The sequence below is a fragment of the Garra rufa genome, chromosome 3 (assembly GCF_049309525.1).
Source record: "Garra rufa chromosome 3, GarRuf1.0, whole genome shotgun sequence".
Taxonomy (NCBI): domain Eukaryota; kingdom Metazoa; phylum Chordata; class Actinopteri; order Cypriniformes; family Cyprinidae; genus Garra; species Garra rufa.
Window position 1 is genome coordinate 53,585,274 of NC_133363.1, and position 19,940 is coordinate 53,605,213.

A 19,940-nucleotide genomic window follows, 5' to 3' on the forward strand; every position below is an offset into this window, starting at 1 on the left:
GAGCCCGGTCCGAGGGTCGTGCTTCGGTCTAAGAGGTCCTCGGCTTAACGGCCCTGACTTTATGGAAAGTAATTAATTAAAAATATAGGGCCGATGAGGGCAGCCCCTCTCGGGGAGGTCTGCGGTGCACCATAGAAATCTCGGTGACCACACCTTCCCGGCCCTCTGGAGATCTGGAACAATCTCCCGCGAACAGAGTGACCCGAGGGGTCTCAAGCCTCTATTACCTCCATTCTTGGAGTGCGACCAATGGGAAGTATATCTGTCCAGTGTGAGCACTGGGCACATACGGCCACGAAAGAAAGCATGTGGCACGATCAGAGCTATCAGTAGATGGATCACGGATGCCATTCCTACTACTTCCAAGTCCTCTGGTCTCCCAGCTCCATGGGGAGCCAAGACTTACTCCTTCTGAGGCTGTCTGCCTCCAAAAAGCTCTGTCAGCAGGTGTCCCCCTCCAGGACATCTGCAAAGCTGCGGGTTGGTCCTCGCCCCTGACACGGGTTGGTCCTCGCCCCTGACATTCGTCAGGTACTATGAACTTGACCTCAGAGCCGCTCCAGGCTCAGCTGTACTCTCGGCCTAGTGCGCTAGGCCTAGAGGGTCAGCCACCTCCCTAGCCAGGAGGAGACTTCTCAAGGCGCATTCTTTCTGCGGAAAGAAGAGAAGTCGTTTTCGCCACGACGCTCCTCGTGTGCCCGAGGGCTGAGGAGTGTCCCTGCATCCTCGTGAGCCCGAGGGCCGAGGAGCAGACCTAAAGCCTCTTGTCCGTGTAATGCTAGACAAAGGCTCATACTCTCGCGTCCCGGTAGGCTTACCAGGCCGAGCTTCCGGTCCCTCTTGTTCTGGCGCAACCCCAGACAAAGGACTAAGACTCCTCATGAGCCCGAGGGCCGAGGAGTACCTCTCGCACTGGCTGGCGAACCAGGCAGAGGTCCACGGTTCTCGTGTGCATGAGGGCCGAGAACTGTACAGCCCTCTTGTCCGCGGAATGCTAGACAATGGCTCAATTCTCCTCGTGTTCTGGCGCAGGATGCTACCAGACCGAGTGTATTTCGGTCCCTCTGGTTTCTGGCTCTTCCCAGACCAAGGACTAAGACTCCTCGTCTGCCTTAAAATAAGGCCGAGGAGTGCCTCATGCGCTGGCTGGCTACCACGCAGAGGCCCCTACTGCCTTCCCCGTGTGCCCGAGGGCCGGGGATTGCAGTGCCCTCTTGTCCGCGTAATGCTAGACAATGGCTTATTCCCTCGCGTCCTGGCGGAGCTCCAGGCCCGAGCCTTGGATCCCTCTTGTTCTGGCTGAACCCCCAGACAAAGGATCACCCTCTCCTCGTGTGCCTGAGGGCCGAGGAGCCTCTTGAGGTCGAGTTCACTGTCCTCGTGGGTCTGCGGACCGAGGACTACCTGCACCATCTGTCCGCCGAGTGCTAGACAGTGGTCATTCGGTCCCTCTTGTTCTGGCTAACTCCCAGACAAAGGACTAAGACTCTGCGTGTGCCCGAGGGCCGCGGAGTACCTCTCGTTCTGGCTGGCGACCAGACAGAGGAAGACTACCATTCCTCGTGTGCCCGAGGGCCGAGGACTACAGGGCCTTCTTGTCCGCGGAATGCTAGACACTGCGCAGGGCTCGGAAATTATGGGGGCGTTGGTAGTCTCGTTCCCCATAGCGTTCTAGACGCGGCTCGAGTTCCCGGAAGGGAACGTCTCGGGTTACTAATGTAACCTTAGTTCCCTGAGGGAACGAGACGCCGCGTCTCGGACCATAATTCCCGCACCCTGCGGCGCTCGCTTCATTCCTAAAGAGCTGCCGCCGGCTTCAAACGCACGTGCTTTATACTTCCCGGTCAATGACGTCACCGCGCCTGTGACGTCACTCCCGTCATTTCATTGGTTGTTAAGACACAGTTCAGAGTGCGGCCCGCCAATGGCGTTCCCCATAGCGTTCTAGACGCGGTGTCTCGTTCCCTCAGGGAACTAAGGTTACATTAGTAACCCGAGACGTTTTCATCTTTTGTATTACATTTCTATATTATGTAATGTATACTCCTTATTGGTAAATTATAACAACACTTTGCATGACAGTGTATTAAAGTTTGAGACTTGTGGTTGGTGATGCATGGTTAGTTTATTATTCTTTATTATTTTATTATTTCATTGTATATTATTAATTTCACACTTTTATTCTCTAATTATCAGTGTCAGAATTGTGATCTGTTTTGTTGTGTTTTCCCAGTGTTTTTTCTTCCTGTGTTCCCTTTGATTTGGTTTGTTCCATTGTCTCCCCCTTTGGTTTAGTTAATTTGGTTCCTTCCTTGCCCATATTTGTACTTCCCCTTGTTATCTTGTTTAGTTGCCCTTTGTCTATGTATTTATAGTCCTTTGTTCCTCACTCTTCTTGTTGGATGTTAAAGTTTCATTGTGTGTGTTTGATCCTGGATTTCGGTTTAATTGTTTATGCCCCTGGATTTATGTTCTATTGTTTATTTAATAAAACAGTGTTCTTTTTGTACTCCTGCCTCCCTGTGTCTTCCCCTGGATCCTCCTTCCCTGCATGGCATATCTCCTTCCCTGCACAGAGTTACAATCAGCTAGTTGAATCAGAGTTACAGGATCAGATTTGATAGAAGAGACCGACTGATAGGGAACATAAAGGCTCGTCTCAGTTTTGCCAGAAAACATCTTGATGATCCCCAAGACTTTTGGGAAAATACTCTGTGGACTGACAAAACAAAAGTTGAACTATTTGGAAGGTGTATGTCCCATTACATCTGGCATAAAAGTAACACATCAGTTCAGAAAAAGAACATCATACCAACAGTAAAATATGGTGGTGGTAGGTAGTGTGATGGTCTGGGGCTGTTTTGCTGCTTCTGGACCTGGAAGACTTGCTGTGATAAATGGAACCATAAATTCTGATGTCAATATCTGGACCTGAATCCTATTGAAATGCTGTGGCATGACCTTAAAAAGGCAGTTCATGCTCGAAAACTCTACAATGTGGCTGAATTACAGCAATTTTGCAAAGATGAGTTGGCCAAAATTCCTGCACTGCACTGTAACAGACTGATTGCAAGTTATCGCAAATGCTTGATTGCAGCTGTTGCTGCTAAGGGTGGCCCAGCCAGTTATTAAGTTTAGGGGCAAACACTTTTTCACACAGGGCCATGTGGGTTTGGATTTTGTTTTTTCTTCATAATAAAAAAAACTTCATTCAAAAACTTAATGTTATTTTCACTTGTGTTATCTTTGATTAATATTTAAATTTGTTTGATGATCTGAAACATTAAAGTGTGACAAACATGCAAAAAAATTAAAAATCAGGAAGGAGCCAACACTTTTTCACTGTAAGAAGACACATTCAACTTGCATATTATGCTTTTCTGAAAACGTTCTGCTGTGACGCTCCAAAAAAAAAAAAAAAGTCTACAGTCAGTCAATATGTTCCTTTTTTGCGTCTCTTTGGACTGAACATCAGTCTTAGGAAACACTTCTTTGTGAAACATAAAGTGACCTTTAAAATTTTTGCAAGTTAAAAAACTTGCCAATAAAGAAGAGGCACAACTTCTTTCCGTGAATCCAGAAGTCAAAAATGCATTTCAAAAAAATTGAACTGGTGTTGAGGTGAGGATCAAAAAATTGACTATTGCGAATAGTGTCACTGAAGAGTGTTGCAGTGTATGAAGATAAAATGCTAAACTGCAAAATGCTTTGTGCTCTTGGACTCTACCGTTTACTGTATGGAGGTCTTTGAGCCCATTCAGGTGCATCAGAATAAGATGTGGGATGAAAGCCTGAACTGCTGCAGACAGAACTACATTGACCTGGTGAATCTAAGATCTCAGATGAAAATGCAAGGGGTGATAAGACTATAACATCCCAGAAACTTATGTGTGGATTGATCAGTAGTGATTCTCTTTAATATAAAGCTTGGTCTGTGGAAGGGGAAATCCAGTGCCCTGCTAGAAACATGTGGTGTGGAGCTCTGGATTGAAGAAGGAATAGTTGGCAACCAAAAGAAGAGAAACTCAACTTTGTTTGCCTTGGGAAGCCATGATTGTTTTTTTTTTTTTTTTACTTTTGTTCATATTTTTGGAAATGTTTGTAGGTGCATAATGCCTCACTTACTAATTTTGCATAAGATAATATTACATTTTGAAGCTCTTGATTGATTATGTATTGAAATGTGTAGTTTTTTTAGATTCAAATGAGAATCAGAAGGCAGAATCCTGACTAAACAAAAGGAGGAGTTAGGAATGAAGGCAGGTAATTAGCTTTTGAGCAATGCGAAACCTGGTGACAATACTGAAGGACCTCATATATGGGTGCTCTGATGGGTGTTGCATCCCTATGGTAGATGTGGAACAGCTGAGAGTCAGCAGCCAGAACTGATGCTACGCTTGAATTTTTGTATTGGGTGTGTATTTTGTGTTAGTTTTCTGTAGACATTTGTTAATCAAATATATGACCAACGCGCTGATTTGTCGTAACCTTTTTTCTGGCTGACTGCTGATTACTTTAACAACTGAACAATGAAAAAATTCTGGATTTCTCTTGACTAGACAGTTTTAGCGGAAACAGAAAACTAAGTGACAGAAATAATAGGCTCTCAGACTGACTTTTTCTCTCTATCCCTCTGAATAAACCTTGGAACACAGGACAAAATTGGAAACCAGCCTAGAAAGGAATTATCTATAAGATATATGTTTCCATAAATGTGTTCTTTACCATGTAAAACCTTGTTTTTGTCTTTTGTATTACATTATGTATAATGTATACATGTAATGTATAATCCTTATTGGTCAATCAATACACCACCTCCTTTGACAATGTATTTAAAGTTACGCTTGGACAATAAAGTTTGTGAACAAAGACTTTGTGCTTTTTACTCTTTCCACAGCTGTGTGAGGGGACTGGTAAATATCTGCCCACACTAAGAAATTATCTAACACTAAACTATACTTAAAAAGACATTTTCGACATGCATATTGTGTTCATCAGAAAATTTTATTTTTGCTCTCATGCTTCAATGTGACAATCTTTCATCAAATTATCAATTCACTGGATAGGCTTCATTTACTTTAGCTTGATTTTTCCAGCGAATTTGATTTTGAGATTTGCAACACAAATACTTGAAGAACCTGATCATCTGGTTGGTCAGAGGCTACCTGTTTGTTTCCTTGTCTCTCTCAGATATATAAAATAACCCTTTATTGCTGAACAATCACAAAGGCTGCAGGGTGTAGATCATCTGTATAGAAATGAAGGCTATAGTCACTGTGTTTCTTTTTTTGAGTCTCTCTGGACCGAACTTTAGTCTCTACAGGAAACACTCTCTTGTGAGAGAAAAAATGACCTGGAACGATGCACAGACACACTGCAGAGAGTACCATGATGACCTGTCCACTGCCAGTAAAGAAGAGGCACAACTGCTCATCATAAATCCAGAAGTCAATTATGATCTTTTTTGGATAGGACTGTACATGGTTTCAAACAACTTAAATCAATGGAGTTGGTCTGGAGGTGAGGATCAAACAATTGACTACTGGGACTCTGGGGAACCGAACAGTGTCGCTGAAGAGTGTGTTGCAATGAGATCTAATGGTAAACTGCACAACACTATGTGCTCATGGCCTCTACCATTCTATTGTATGGATGTCTATGAGCCCATTTTGGTGCAGCAGCGTAAGACGTGGGAAGAAGCCCATGACTACTGCATCCAGAACTACATTGACCTGGTGAGTCTAAGGTCTCCGATGAAAATGGAAGAGGTGATAAATAAGACTATAACATCCCAGACAGTTTATGTGTGGACTGGTCTGCGCTTTTTGGCAGGTCATTGGTTTTGGGCTGATGGTAAAGATTTTAAATATAAAGCCTGGTCTGCCGAGGGGGAACTCCAGTGCCCTGCTAGAAACCTGCGCTGTGGAGCTCTGGATAGAAGAACACAAATTTGGCAACCCAAAGATTGTGAGGAGAAACTCAACTTTGTTTGCCATAGGAAGCCATGAATTTTATTTTACTTTTGTTTATATTTTGGGAAATGTTTGTAGTCACAATGCCTCACTTACTGATTTTGCATAGGCTAATATAAAATTTTTAAGCTCTTGAATAATTACATATTGAAATTTGGAGTTTTTACTTCTGATTTGTAGTTTTTGTATTGGGTCTGTATTTAAGTTTCTATAAACGTTTGTTAATCAAATATATTTGGCTGACACGCTGATTGGCCACAGCCTTTTTTCTGGTAGATTGATAATTACTTCAACAATTCAACAATGAGAAAATTCTGCATTGCTCACGGCTAGAAAATTTTAGCTGAAACAGAAAACTAAGTAGTAGAAATAATAGGCTCTTAGCCTGACCTTTTCTCTTTATCCCTCTACATGAATCTTGGAACGCAAGAGAAAAGTAAAGATTGGAAACGCTGCCTTAACACATCTGTTTTTATATATCTCCTATATGCATGTACTGTTCATGGAAACCAGGTAGAAAGGAATTATCCAGTTTGAGATAACTGTTTCCATGAGCATGAGCATTTTTTTTTTTTTTTTTTTTTTTTACCATGAAAAGTCTTGTTTTCATTTATATTGTATTACATTTCTTTATGATGTAATGTATAATCCTTATTGGTCAATTATATCAACACTTTGCATGACAATGAATTAAAGTTTTGCTTGGACAATAAACTTGAAAGAAGTTTGTGGACAGAGACTTTGTCTGTGTTCTTTACTTGCTAACCTTAACCGCTGCTGTTCACCCCAGTAAAGCTTAGTCTACTCTGAACAACTACTTCCTCTTATTGACTCTACAGGAAATGGTTAAATAGTTTCCGCCTACTGTATTAGATCTCACATCTTTCCCTTATACAGAAAATGACTCCTCTTCTTTGAGACTCGTGGTTGGTGCTGCACGGTTAGTTTATTATTCTTTATTATTTTATTATTTCATTGTATATAATTAATTTTACACTTCTATTCTCTAAATATTAGCTAGTTGAATCAGAGTCTGTTACGGGACCAGATTTTGCTCCTATAACCCAGATTTAAAAGTGCTAACTTTTTAGTGAGTGTCATAAATCAGGATGTAATACAATCTGGTGTTTGTTAGTTTTGTGTTTGCTTGCATTTGTATTTTTGGTAAGTCTGAGGGTTCTGTAAACATTTGCTTCTCAAATATTAAAGCATCACCCTCTCCGCAATACATTAACACTGAGCAAATGCAAAGGTTGTGGAGAGGAAATGGAGATAGTGTTCACGGGAGTAAATCCACTACATGAGGAATGCATAGTATTCATTACATAATATACATAAACTTAAAAAATGGAAAAGTAAGGAATATTAATCAAATCAGCATTAACAGGTGTAGCGATTTATAGCTCAAAAGGGAAAATATTTATGATTAATTATAACTGGTTATAATTAATTATGAATATTTAGATCAGATCTCAGAATTAACCGCAGCAGAATTAATATTACAATTATTTAATCTGTTCGTCCGCCGAATAGATAGTATAATCATTTATCAATTCTAGGAAGAATTACGTTTCTGGCCAAGAAAGAGTAACTTTCCTACTAGCAGTAATTCAGTGAGATCCACACATAGCATGTAGCAAAAATCAGACATTCAGGGACCTCGAATTATGAGCAGCACTCAGAGACAATAAATTGTGGAATAGGGGATATTTAATAAATGAATCTACGGTGAACGTACAACTACTAATAAAAACACATATATGCACAAAGAAAGGAATTAAGTGAGGAGAGAGAGAGAGAGAGAGATTGAGATTTTACATCACTTTATTAACAATTATTTGAACTACAATTAACAAACAAATATTATTTCAATTCATTTATAAAGAATAAATCTTCATCAAGAACATACCACAAACCTACATCACAACACCATTCAATCTTAAAAACATTAATTGCATTCATCAATTTGTAATAGTTAAAATCAACAATAATTCTTGACTTAATCATACTTTTAAAAACTGACACAATATGCTGTCCATTTCTCTGTTCTATTTCATTTCTTCTAGAAATATAAATTGCTAATTTAGCTTGACCAACAAAAAAATTTAATAGTGGACATTTATATTTCTGCAGTCTACTGTACTTGAAACCCAATATAAAATGTTGTTTTGTAAAGACCACTCCTAATAAAGAAAATAAGTAAATTAAAAGATCAAAAAGTGGAGAAATTCTACCACAATTCATAAAACAATGAAATATAGTTTCTCTCTCTAGACAAAATGGACACCTCTCATTTACATTGGAATTTATTTTAGTCACAAAAGCATTGACAGCTATGGCTCCATGCAGTATTCTCCACTGCAAATCACCTGCCCTTTTAGTCAATGGTGGTTTGTATAAAATTCTCCATTCTGGTTTTTCATTCTCTGTCATTCCTAATTTGCTCCTCCACACTGTATCAGATCTTTCTTTTAAAGTATTCTTATTAATTATTTTCACAATATATCCATATAACACTTTTCCTTTAACTGTACACAATCCAACATTTTCACCTTCATCTAGACATAAAAGTGGGCTATTACTCCCCGCATTTTCAAAATCCGGTGCAATTCTGATATCTGGAAAACAATCTTCAGCATCGGGGGAGATAAAACCTCCATTATACTTCTCAATCGGAATTCTTTCCTCCTCATGTAAAACCCCATTCAGTTTATCCAGAAATCTTTTTGCAAACCTCACCGATTTTATTCCCATATGTACAGCAACATTTTCTACATTTTTCAGTCCAATACCTCCTTTGTCAACAATATCTTTTAATTGTAACATTTTCTTAGACACAAGCAAGTCATTCAGCCATGGAGTGTCGTCTCCTGACACATCAAGACGACTGCCAAAAACAACTGGCTCCTCCAACAACCAAAAAAGAGATGTAGCAGATTCTGACCATTGTTGATTGAACAGTCTCCATACTTTAAAGAGGCTCTTATAGAAAGATGGCAATCCAGACAAGTCTAGAGAAGCGTGGTCCATTAGAAAAAGTGCCGTATGAAGTCCCAATCCATTCACTCTACTTAGGATATTACGTGCTAAAGATCTCCACACCAAACTTTGAGGACCATATAATAGTCTTTGGATAAACTGTAATCGATAGGTTGCTCCCCTGCTCACAAGATTCACCAGGCCTTGTCCTCCTTCCTCTCTTGTAAGGAAAAGAACACTTTGAGGTACCCAGTGCAAATTGTCCCAGAAGAAGTTTACTAGCTCCCCTTGAAGCTTTGACAAAAGTCCGGCAGGTGGATCTACACAACCAAGTTTATGCCATATAGAGGATCCCACCAGGTTGTTAATTATAAGTGTACGGCCTCTATAGGATAGTTGTGGAAGTAACCATTTCCATTTTTGCAAACGTCCTTTGATTTTTTCAAACATCCCATCCCAGTTTTTTTGAACGAAGTCCTCATTACCTAAAAAGATTCCGAGGTACTTAAGACCGCCTCTTTTCCATATCAAACCTCCAGGTAAATTGGGAGGCTCTCTGTTCCATTCACTCATAAGAATGGCTTCACTCTTTTCCCAGTTTACTTTTGCAGAGGAAATATTCTTAAAATCATTCACAATACTTTCCAACTTTTTAACATCGTCTGCATTTGATATAAAAACAATTACATCATCTGCATAAGCAGAAAGGTGCAAAGAAACATTACAACAAGGTAGAGAAAACCCATTTAATTCAGACCTTATTTTTTGAAGCAGAGGCTCAATGGCTAGGGTATATAACATCCCCGACATCGCACATCCCTGTCTAACTCCCCTCTGAATTTCAAAAGGAGCGCTTAAACCACCATTGACTTTGAGTACACTTTGAATGTCACTATACATAGTTTCAATCATTCCTATAAAAACTGAACTAAAACCAAAAGCATTTAAAACTCTTTTTAAATATGCATGTTCAACTCGGTCAAATGCTTTTTCTTGATCTAATGAGATCAGACCACAATTAATACCTAATAGTTTAGCAACTTCTAAAGCATCTCTAACCAAAAAAATATTGTCAAAAATTGATCTATTTGGTATACAATAATTCTGGTCAGGATGTATTATTCTACTCATTACTTTACTTAAACGTGTTGCAAGAGCTTTTGATAGTATTTTGTAATCTGTACACAATAGTGATACAGGCCTCCAATTATTTATTTTTTGAAGATCTCCCTTTTTTGGTAACAAAGTAATAACAGCTCTTCTACAACTTAGTGGCAACAATCCTTTGTTCAGACTATCATTAAGCACCAAAAAAAGATCTTCCCCAATCACTGGCCAAAAAGTCTTATAAAAAGCAACAGGAATCCCGTCCATACCCGGAGACTTTCCGTTTTCCATTTTCATCAAAGCTGTATATAATTCATTCTGTGATAAAGGACACTCAAGCATTGTGTTAGATTCTTCATCAACCTTTGGAAGATCAATTAAAAAATTAGAATCCTCACTTTCACTTTGTGGCACTTCGCATTTATACAATTCTGAATAAAAATTAACAGCATGTTTACGTATTTTTCTATCTTCAGTGAATTCTTCTCCTGCACTATTTCTTAATGAATGAATAATACGACTTTGACCATTCTTTTTTTCTAAATTAAAAAAGAACTTAGAAGGTGCATCCATTTGTGTAATGCTTTGAAATCGTGAGCGAATCAAAGCTCCTTCTGCTTTAACACCTAATATATCTGCCAACACTTCTTTTTTGGATTTACCAATTTCAAAGTCATCACTATTATTTGTGTCTATAAGATCAAGTATTTCATTTTCTAACTTTTTTATTGACCGAGTCAATTCTTTAGTAACATTAAAAGTGTACTCTTGACACAATTGTTTGATTTGGACTTTTCCACAGTCCCACCATTGTTGCAATGAAGAATAAAACTGTTTCTGCTCTTTAAAAATTCCCCAAAACATAGAAAAAATTTTCATAAAAAATTCATCATTTAAAAGTGATGTATTAAAGTGCCAATAAGCACTCTTTGTTTTCACAGAATTCACAAAAATATTGCAAATAACTGAGCAGTGGTCTGAAAAACCAACAGGAACTATTTTACAATCCTTGACTAAATTTACCTGAAAATTAAACATATAGAACCTGTCAAGTCTTGCCATTGAAATAATGTTGTCTTTACTATGTGCCCAAGTATATTGTCTGCTCTTCTGATGCACATTTCTCCACACATCACATAAATCAGCCATTTCTATTAATTGTGTAAGTGCTTTTTGTGAGGCAATATGTGGTTCTAAATGATTTCTGTCCAATTTGTCATTTTCTGTGCAGTTAAAATCTCCACCCAAGAATAATAACTCTTCTGCACTTATATTTCTGATGACATCCATAAGCATATCAAAAAAATCTATTCTTTCAGCTCCTTTTGTGGGAGCATAAATATTTAGAAAAGTCATTCTCACATTTTCAAACTTTGCTATAACTTTTAAAAGGCGCCCTTTAACTATTTCTTCCACTTCACAAAAAGTTGGTAATGTTTTTTTTTCCAAACAAAATAGCCACTCCTCCACTATTAGAGGACATATGGCTCATACATATTTGACCGTCCCAATCCTTTTTCCAGTCTACTTCATTACATAAATCACTATGTGATTCTTGGATAAAGGTGACATCTATACGCTTTAGTTTTATAAACTCAAACAAACACATTCTTTTCTGACAGTCTCTAGCACCATTTAGATTGAGAGTTCCGATTTTAAAATCTCTCATAATTATTGATGCTTTGAAAAAAATAAAAACATTCAGCAAGACTAACATTTCAACCAAAAATGAACTACAACATGTCTTGTTTTTCATCTTTAAGGATTTGCTTTTTGATCTTACTAACAATCTTCCTAAGACGATACACTTCTTTATCAACAAATGCACCTTCCTTCATTAAAACCTTTACATCATTAATAAAAGTAGAACGGTCCGGAAAATAATCATCAACCTTAACCCCTGGTAGTCCTTTCGTTTCTCTCAAAAACTTGCTAATATCTTCAGCTTTATTTACTGTTGGCTGGCTTTCATACTCATTTTCATTTTGTGATGAAAGATAAGAACAGCCTGAAGTATTTGAATCTGTAGAATCACCGTCGTTGTCTGACATTATCCCTTCAGTTTCATTTTTGTCTTTTTTAGCCTGTTTAATTGCCTTACTTAGACAACCTTTCTTCCTTTTTGATGGGACTTTAAAGATTGATTCTGTTTCCATCTCCACCTCAACACCAATCTCACTAACTGTTTTTTCATTAGTAGGTGTATTATCCGCAGCTTCAGTAATGTTACAAGCTATATCGGCCATCTCAGAACTCAGGGTAGTATTTGCAGCAGCAACAGTCTCTGCAACAACTTCAGCCATAGTAGGTGTATTAGGATCAGTCGCATCTATCACCTCAGACACTGATTCCTCAGCAACAGAAGCTGCATCAGGCGCAGCTTCAGCAGCATTCCTCAGAGCGTTTGTCGGAGCAGCATCAGCTCCGTCCGGACACGCACGTATTAAGTGTCCAATTTTACCACAACTGTAGCATTTCATTGTGCTCTCAGACGTTGCGTAAATTGTGTAGTTGAAACCCTCAACTTTAACATTAAAGGACAGATTCAACTCATCAGTGTTGTTTTTCAAAATCATATAGACCTGTCTCCTAAAAGACACTATGTGTTTTAACAAAGGCGACTTACATCCAAGAGCCAACTTCCTAATAGGTGAAACTAACTTTCCAAAGGAAGAAAATTCTTTAGCAATGCACGCGTCAGAAACAAAAGGAGGAACATTTGAGACAATAATCTTTCTGGACGGACTGCTGAGAGGAAGGACAGGTGTAAACTCATCATTTATTACAACCCCCTTTTGAACCACCTCATTAGCTTTTTCTATCGCATCCAAAAACACAACAATCGCGTTGTTCATCCTCGACGCCGACACTATAGAAGCACAACCCACTACTTCACCCACTGCTAAAACACATTCCTCCACTCCGACCCTACATATCACTTTAATTCCATGACGCCGAGTTAAACTCTCGCAGTTCGAATCACCTGAAGAAGCCATGCTTCCCGGCCAAAACTTGACCGGGAGCGGTCTCCTTCAGCGTCCACTAATAGTAGAAGCTACTCCTCAGTAACAAATGCCCGCACACAAAACAGCAAAAACAAACAAACAAACACAGAAAAGTTAGAGGAAAAAAAAACGTACTCAGACTCACCACACACTCCCCACACTCGCTCAGCAAACGCCCGCACATGCGCACTCACGGAGAGAGAGAGAGAGAGAGAGAGTGAGACAGCGACAGACAGACAGTCTACAGTCAGTCAATATGTTCCTTTTTTGCGGCTCTTTGGACTGAACATCAGTCTTAGGAAACACTTCTTTGTGAAACATAAAGTGACCTTTAAAAAAATTGCATAAATATTCCAGAGAGCACCACGATGACTTGCCAATAAAGAAGAGGCACAACTTCTTTCCGTGAATCCAGAAGTCAAAAATGCATTTCAAAAAAATGGAACTGGTGTTGAGGTGAGGATCAAACAATTGACTATTGCGAATAGTGTCACTGAAGAGTGTTGCAGTGTATGAAGATAAAATGCTAAACTGCAAAATGCTTTGTGCTCTTGGACTCTACCGTTTACTGTATGGAGGTCTTTGAGCCCATTCTGGTGCATCAGAATAAGATGTGGGATGAAAGCCTGAACTGCTGCAGACAGAACTACATTGACCTGGTGAATCTAAGATCTCAGATGAAAATGCAAGGGGTGATAAGACTATAACATCCCAGAAACTTATGTGTGGATTGATCAGTAGTGATTCTCTTTAATATAAAGCTTGGTCTGTGGAGGGGGAAATCCAGTGCCCTGCTAGAAACCTGTGGTGTGGAGCTCTGGATTGAAGAAGGAATAGTTGGCAACCAAAAGAAGAGAAACTCAACTTTGTTTGCCTTGGAAAGCCATGATTTTTTTTTTTTTTTTTTTTTACTTTTGTTCATATTTTTGGAAATGTTTGTAGGTGCATAATGCCTCACTTACTAATTTTGCATAAGATAATATTACATTTTGAAGCTCTTGATTGATTATGTATTGAAATGTGTAGTTTTTTTAGATTCAAATGAGAATCAGAAGGCAGAATCCTGACTAAACAAAAGGAGGAGTTAGGAATGAAGGCAGGTAATTAGCTTTTGAGCAATGCGAAACCTGGTGACAATACTGAAGGACCTCATTTATGGGTGCTCTGATGGGTGTTGCATCCCTATGGTAGATGTGGAACAGCTGAGAGTCAGCAGCCAGAACTGATGCTACGCTTGAATTTTTGTATTGGGTGTGTATTTTGTGATAGTTTTCTGTAGACATTTGTTAATCAAATATATGACCAACGCGCTGATTTGTCGTAACCTTTTTTCTGGCTGACTGCTGATTACTTTAACAACTGAACAATGAAAAAATTCTGGATTTCTCTTGACTAGACAGTTTTAGCGGAAACAGAAAACTAAGTGACAGAAATAATAGGCTCTCAGACTGACTTTTTCTCTCTATCCCTCTGAATAAACCTTGGAACACAGGACAAAATTGGAAACCAGCCTAGAAAGGAATTATCTATAAGATATATGTTTCCATAAATGTGTTCTTTACCATGTAAAACCTTGTTTTTGTCTTTTGTATTACATTATGATGTAATGTATAATCCTTATTGGTCAATCAATACACCACCTCCTTTGACAATGTATTTAAAGTTACGCTTGGACAATAAAGCTTGTGAACAAAGACTTTGTGCTTTTTACTCTTTTCACAGCTGTGTGAGGGGACTGGTAAATATCTGCCCACACTAAGAAATTATCTAACACTAAACTATACTTAAAAAGACATTTTCGACATGCATATTGTGTTCATCAGAAAATTTTATTTTTGCTCTCATGCTTCAATGTGACAATCTTTCATCAAATTATCAATTCACTGGATAGGCTTCATTTACTTTAGCTTGATTTTTCCAGCAAATTTGATTTTGAGATTTGCAACACAAATACTTGAAGAACCTGATCATCTGGTTGGTCAGAGGCTACCTGTTTGTTTCCTTGTCTCTCTCAGATATATAAAATAACCCTTTATTGCTGAACAATCACAAAGGCTGCAGGGTGTAGATCATCTGTATAGAAATGAAGGCTATAGTCACTGTGTTTCTTTTTTTGAGTCTCTCTGGACCGAACTTTAGTCTCTACAGGAAACACTCTCTTGTGAGAGAAAAAATGACCTGGAACGATGCACAGACACACTGCAGAGAGTACCATGATGACCTGTCCACTGCCAGTAAAGAAGAGGCACAACTGCTCATCATAAATCCAGAAGTCAATTATGATCTTTTTTGGATAGGACTGTACATGGTTTCAAACAACTTAAATCAATGGAGTTGGTCTGGAGGTGAGGATCAAACAATTGACTACTGGGACTCTGGGGAACCGAACAGTGTCGCTGAAGAGTGTGTTGCAATGAGATCTAATGGTAAACTGCACAACACTATGTGCTCATGGCCTCTACCATTCTATTGTATGGATGTCTATGAGCCCATTTTGGTGCAGCAGCGTAAGACGTGGGAAGAAGCCCATGACTACTGCATCCAGAACTACATTGACCTGGTGAGTCTAAGGTCTCCGATGAAAATGGAAGAGGTGATAAATAAGACTATAACATCCCAGACAGTTTATGTGTGGACTGGTCTGCGCTTTTTGGCAGGTCATTGGTTTTGGGCTGATGGTAAAGATTTTAAATATAAAGCCTGGTCTGCAGAGGGGGAACTCCAGTGCCCTGCTAGAAACCTGCGCTGTGGAGCTCTGGATAGAAGAACAAAAATTTGGCAACCCAAAGATTGTGAGGAGAAACTCAACTTTGTTTGTCATAGGAAGCCATGAATTTTATTTTACTTTTGTTTATATTTTGGGAAATGTTTGTAGTCACAATGCCTCACTTACTGATTTTGCATAGGCTAATATAAAATTTTTAAGCTCTTGAATAATTACATATTGAAATTTGGAGTTTTTACTTCTGATTTGTAGTTTTTGTATTGGGTCTGTATTTAAGTTTCTATAAACGTTTGTTAATCAAATATATTTGGCTGACACGCTGATTGGCCACAGCCTTTTTTCTGGTAGATTGATAATTACTTCAACAATTCAACAATGAGAAAATTCTGCATTGCTCATGGCTGGAAAATTTTAGCTGAAACAGAAAACTAAGTAGTAGAAATAATAGGCTCTTAGCCTGACCTTTTCTCTTTATCCCTCTACATGAATCTTGGAACGCAAGAGAAAAGTAAAGATTGGAAACGCTGCCTTAACACATCTGTTTTTATATATCTCCTATATGCATGTACTGTTCATGGAAACCAGGTAGAAAGGAATTATCCAGTTTGAGATAACTGTTTCCATGAGCACGTTTTTTTTTTTGTTTGTTTTTTTTTTTACCATGAAAAGTCTTGTTTTCATATATTGTATTACATTTCTTTATGATGTAATGTATAATCCTTATTGGTCAATTATATCAACACTTTGCATGACAATGAATTAAAGTTTTGCTTGGACAATAAACTTGAAAGAAGTTTGTGGACAGAGACTTTGTCTGTGTTCTTTACTTGCAAACTTTAATGTATCAGTTGGTCCGCTGCTGTTCACCCCAGTAAAGCTTAGTCTACTCTGAACAACTACTTCCTCTTATTGACTCTACAGGAAATGGTTAAATAGTCTCCGCTGTAGAAATTAACTCAAATTTTAATGTTGATTCGGATATAGAATCGAATCTAAACTTCAGGGAAATCAATTTAGAATTAATAGTTTATATTTCCTGACCGGTCGTCCACCGAATCGGTCAAATCAATACACTTTATCAATTCCAAAGTCTATTAAAGCTCATTGGCAGGAGCGTAAATAAACTTAAATATTAATTTGGGAAACTAAAGCCAGGTAGCTTGATCTAGGCAAAATAGTACTTTGTGAACACAAAAGGCAAGACAATTCTCTCAATGAAAACAATGATTTATTGAAAACTACACTAGGATTACAAAGCTAAACTACTCAAAACGCGAACACACACACACACACACACACACACACACACACACACACACATTCACACGCACACTCATACAGTTTCAGAGATGGGATTTTATGAGTTTTGAGAAAACCCAAGACTTGTTATGTTACCGTTACTAGCTTCTCAAATCACAACCTCAGAAAGTCATCAAGCAGAGATCTAACTTAAACAAAACGCACCAGATTTCAACAAGAAATGGGAGACCTTGTTTACTTGCTCTTGGCCGGAATGGGGATTCCGTCTGGGCTGGAGGCTCGTCTCAGCAGATGCCCTGGTTGGTTGCTTGCTTGTCGGTCTTTCGGATGACGTCTTTCGGGAATTCCTCAGGATGAGGGTTGGACAACCGGAGTTGCTCTCAGAGTTCGATTGGCGCCTGGGTTGCAAGGCGCGTAGGCTCTGAAGGTTCAAATCGAGATGCGAAAGTCTTTGCAGTTTCTTGTGAGTTCTGGAGGGCAGGAATGCCTTGTAGTTGGAACGAGCAGGCGATCTTCGGCAGAGAAAGTTTAGAGTCTTCCAGGATGTTTCCAGGGCTCTTCTCGCTCAGTTCGGTCAGTTCAAGTCAGCACTTCAAGCACAATTCAAGCCAAATTTCTGGTTCGGGCCAGTAAGTTTTAAAGGGTCTTCCTAAGTACCACCCCGAGGGCTGCGAACCAATGGGGTGGCCACGGGGCGGGGTCCCGCACCCATGCCACTCCTCCTGGCATGTAATTTTATTTGGGATATAGATTTCTCTGCGATTTAGTTATTAACTTCTGTTAACTAGCGTAATGCATACAATACACACAAAATGAAATTCTCATTCACTCAGACAACCTGCAGTCGTTATGATCTTTCGAAAGAGACTAAATACAGAACTATAAGGTTACACATGGGATACACGCTAAATAACTTGATTAATTAAGGCACAAGGTATAGTAAAGTACATGAATACACGACACCCATTGACATACAGAAAGGAGGGTGTCCTATCCTTTTGCATAGCAAGTTCGAGTGATCGAAATAGCGTTCTTGGTATCTTTTTTTTCTCCTGTATCATATTTGTCCGCACATTCTTTGCGCGGTGGGGTATTTCTGGGTTTTGAGTGGAAAAACCCCACACTGCTTGAGCGGAGGTCAGTAAGAGTTCGGCGGGCCAGAACGGGCAATCTGGAATCGATCAATGTTCTTTGTTTATTCGTGACTCAGTTTATGATGGTCTCGGCCAAAGTGCGCGAGACAACTGGCTCTTCGTGGAATGTCGAGGGGGGAAGACGATCTTTGGGGAATTGTCCTTTTCCGGGAGTTTCACCAGGATCAAAAGATTGTAGTCATGAATTAGCGATTAGCTAGTTTACGCTGAACACAAATCACTGTTGTCTCCCTAATGGGATTAAGTTTATGGCCGCTCTGTTCCCTGCGGCGTAGCAAACGGACCATCGGGTAGACATCGTGACGCCAGTGTTTTCGCGCCGTTTCGGCAAATGGTTCAGACAAAAGAATCTTGATCTTCACATGGAGTATGGAGATTTGTTCATTACTTATGGTTTTGCGTAACTAAAATCCTACACCGCCTACTGTATTAGATCTCACATCTTTCCCTTATACAGAAAATGACTCCTCTTCTTTGAGACTCGTGGTTGGTGCTGCACGGTAGTTTATTATTCTTTATTATTTTATTATTTCATTGTATATTATTAATTTTACACTTCTATTCTCTAAATATCAGCTAGTTGAATCAGAGTCTGTTACGGGACCAGATTTTGCTCCTATAACCCAGATTTAAAAGTGCTAACTTTTTAGTGAGTGTCATAAATCAGGATGTAATACAATCTGGTGTTTGTTAGTTTTGTGTTTGCTTGTATTTGTATTTTTGGTAAGTCTGAGGGTTCTGTAAACATTTGCTTCTCAAATACTAAAGCATCACCCTCTCCGCATTACATTAACACTGAGCAAATGCAAAGGTTGTGGAGAGGAAATGGAGATAGTGTTCACGGGAGTAAATCCACTACATGAGGAATGCATAGTATTCATTACATAATATACATAAACTTAAAAAATGGAAAAGTAAGGAATATTAATCAAATCAGCATTAACAGGTGTAGCGATTTATAGCTCAAAAGGGAAAATATTTATGATTAATTATAACTGGTTATAATTAATTATGAATATTTAGATCAGATCTCAGAATTAACCGCAGCAGAATTAATATTACAATTATTTAATCTGTACGTCCGCCGAATAGATAGTATAATCATTTATCAATTCTAGGAAGAATTACGTTTCTGGCCAAGAAAGAGTAACTTTCCTACTTTAGTCAGTACTAGCAGTAATTCAGTGAGATCCACACATAGCATGTAGCAAAAATCAGACATTCAGGGACCTCGAATTATGAGCAGCACTCAGAGACAATAAATTGTGGAATAGGGGATATTTAATAAATGAATTTATGGTGAACGTACAACTACTAATAAAAACACATATATGCACAAAGAAAGGAATTAAGTGAGGAGAGAGAGAGAGAGAGAGAGAGGAGAGAGAGAGAGAGAGAGAGAGAGAGAGAGAGAGAGAAGAATAAGAAGAAGAATGGTAGTATTTAGTATCAAATAACCACAACCTAATGAGAATCATCAAAGAATCAATTCACCTTAAAAAGGGGCTCAACTTAAACGCATCTAAAATAGCTGTAAATAGATACTTGCATTGGCTTTGTTGCTGAATCAAGAGTCCTGATGCGGTAAACAATGGAGGTTCTTGATGAATTCCTTTAGGAGTGAGCTGGAAGTTTCTGTAGTTCTTCTGAAGATAGGGAAATCCACAACGAGTCTACAAAGTTATTTGAAGATAAAACTACCGAAAGTTAGACTCAGTGATGAGTCTTGGAGAAGTTC

The 19,940-nt window shown here is 38.9% G+C and overlaps 3 protein-coding genes across 3 annotated transcripts in view; all 3 read left to right on the forward strand.

The window, feature by feature from the left end:
• Window positions 1-5,258: 5,258 nt before the first annotated feature.
• Window positions 5,259-6,008, forward strand: LOC141331636 (snaclec stejaggregin-A subunit beta-1-like). The gene has a single exon (XM_073836680.1). The coding sequence runs from the start codon at window positions 5,259-5,261 to the stop codon at window positions 6,006-6,008; it is 750 nt and encodes a 249-aa protein (XP_073692781.1).
• A 9,138-nt stretch (window positions 6,009-15,146) lies between these two features.
• LOC141331637 (snaclec stejaggregin-A subunit beta-1-like) lies at window positions 15,147-15,896 on the forward strand. The gene has a single exon (XM_073836681.1). It carries the CDS (start codon window positions 15,147-15,149, stop codon window positions 15,894-15,896), a length of 750 nt encoding a protein of 249 aa, XP_073692782.1.
• Window positions 15,897-19,781: 3,885 nt separating this feature from the next.
• Window positions 19,782-19,940, forward strand: part of LOC141331638 (snaclec stejaggregin-B subunit beta-2-like) — a 1,300-nt gene continuing 1,141 nt past the window's right edge. Inside the window, exon 1 of the mRNA XM_073836682.1 lies at window positions 19,782-19,786. Coding sequence (XP_073692783.1) covers window positions 19,782-19,786 — 5 coding nt within the window. The remainder of the gene's footprint in view (window positions 19,787-19,940) is intronic.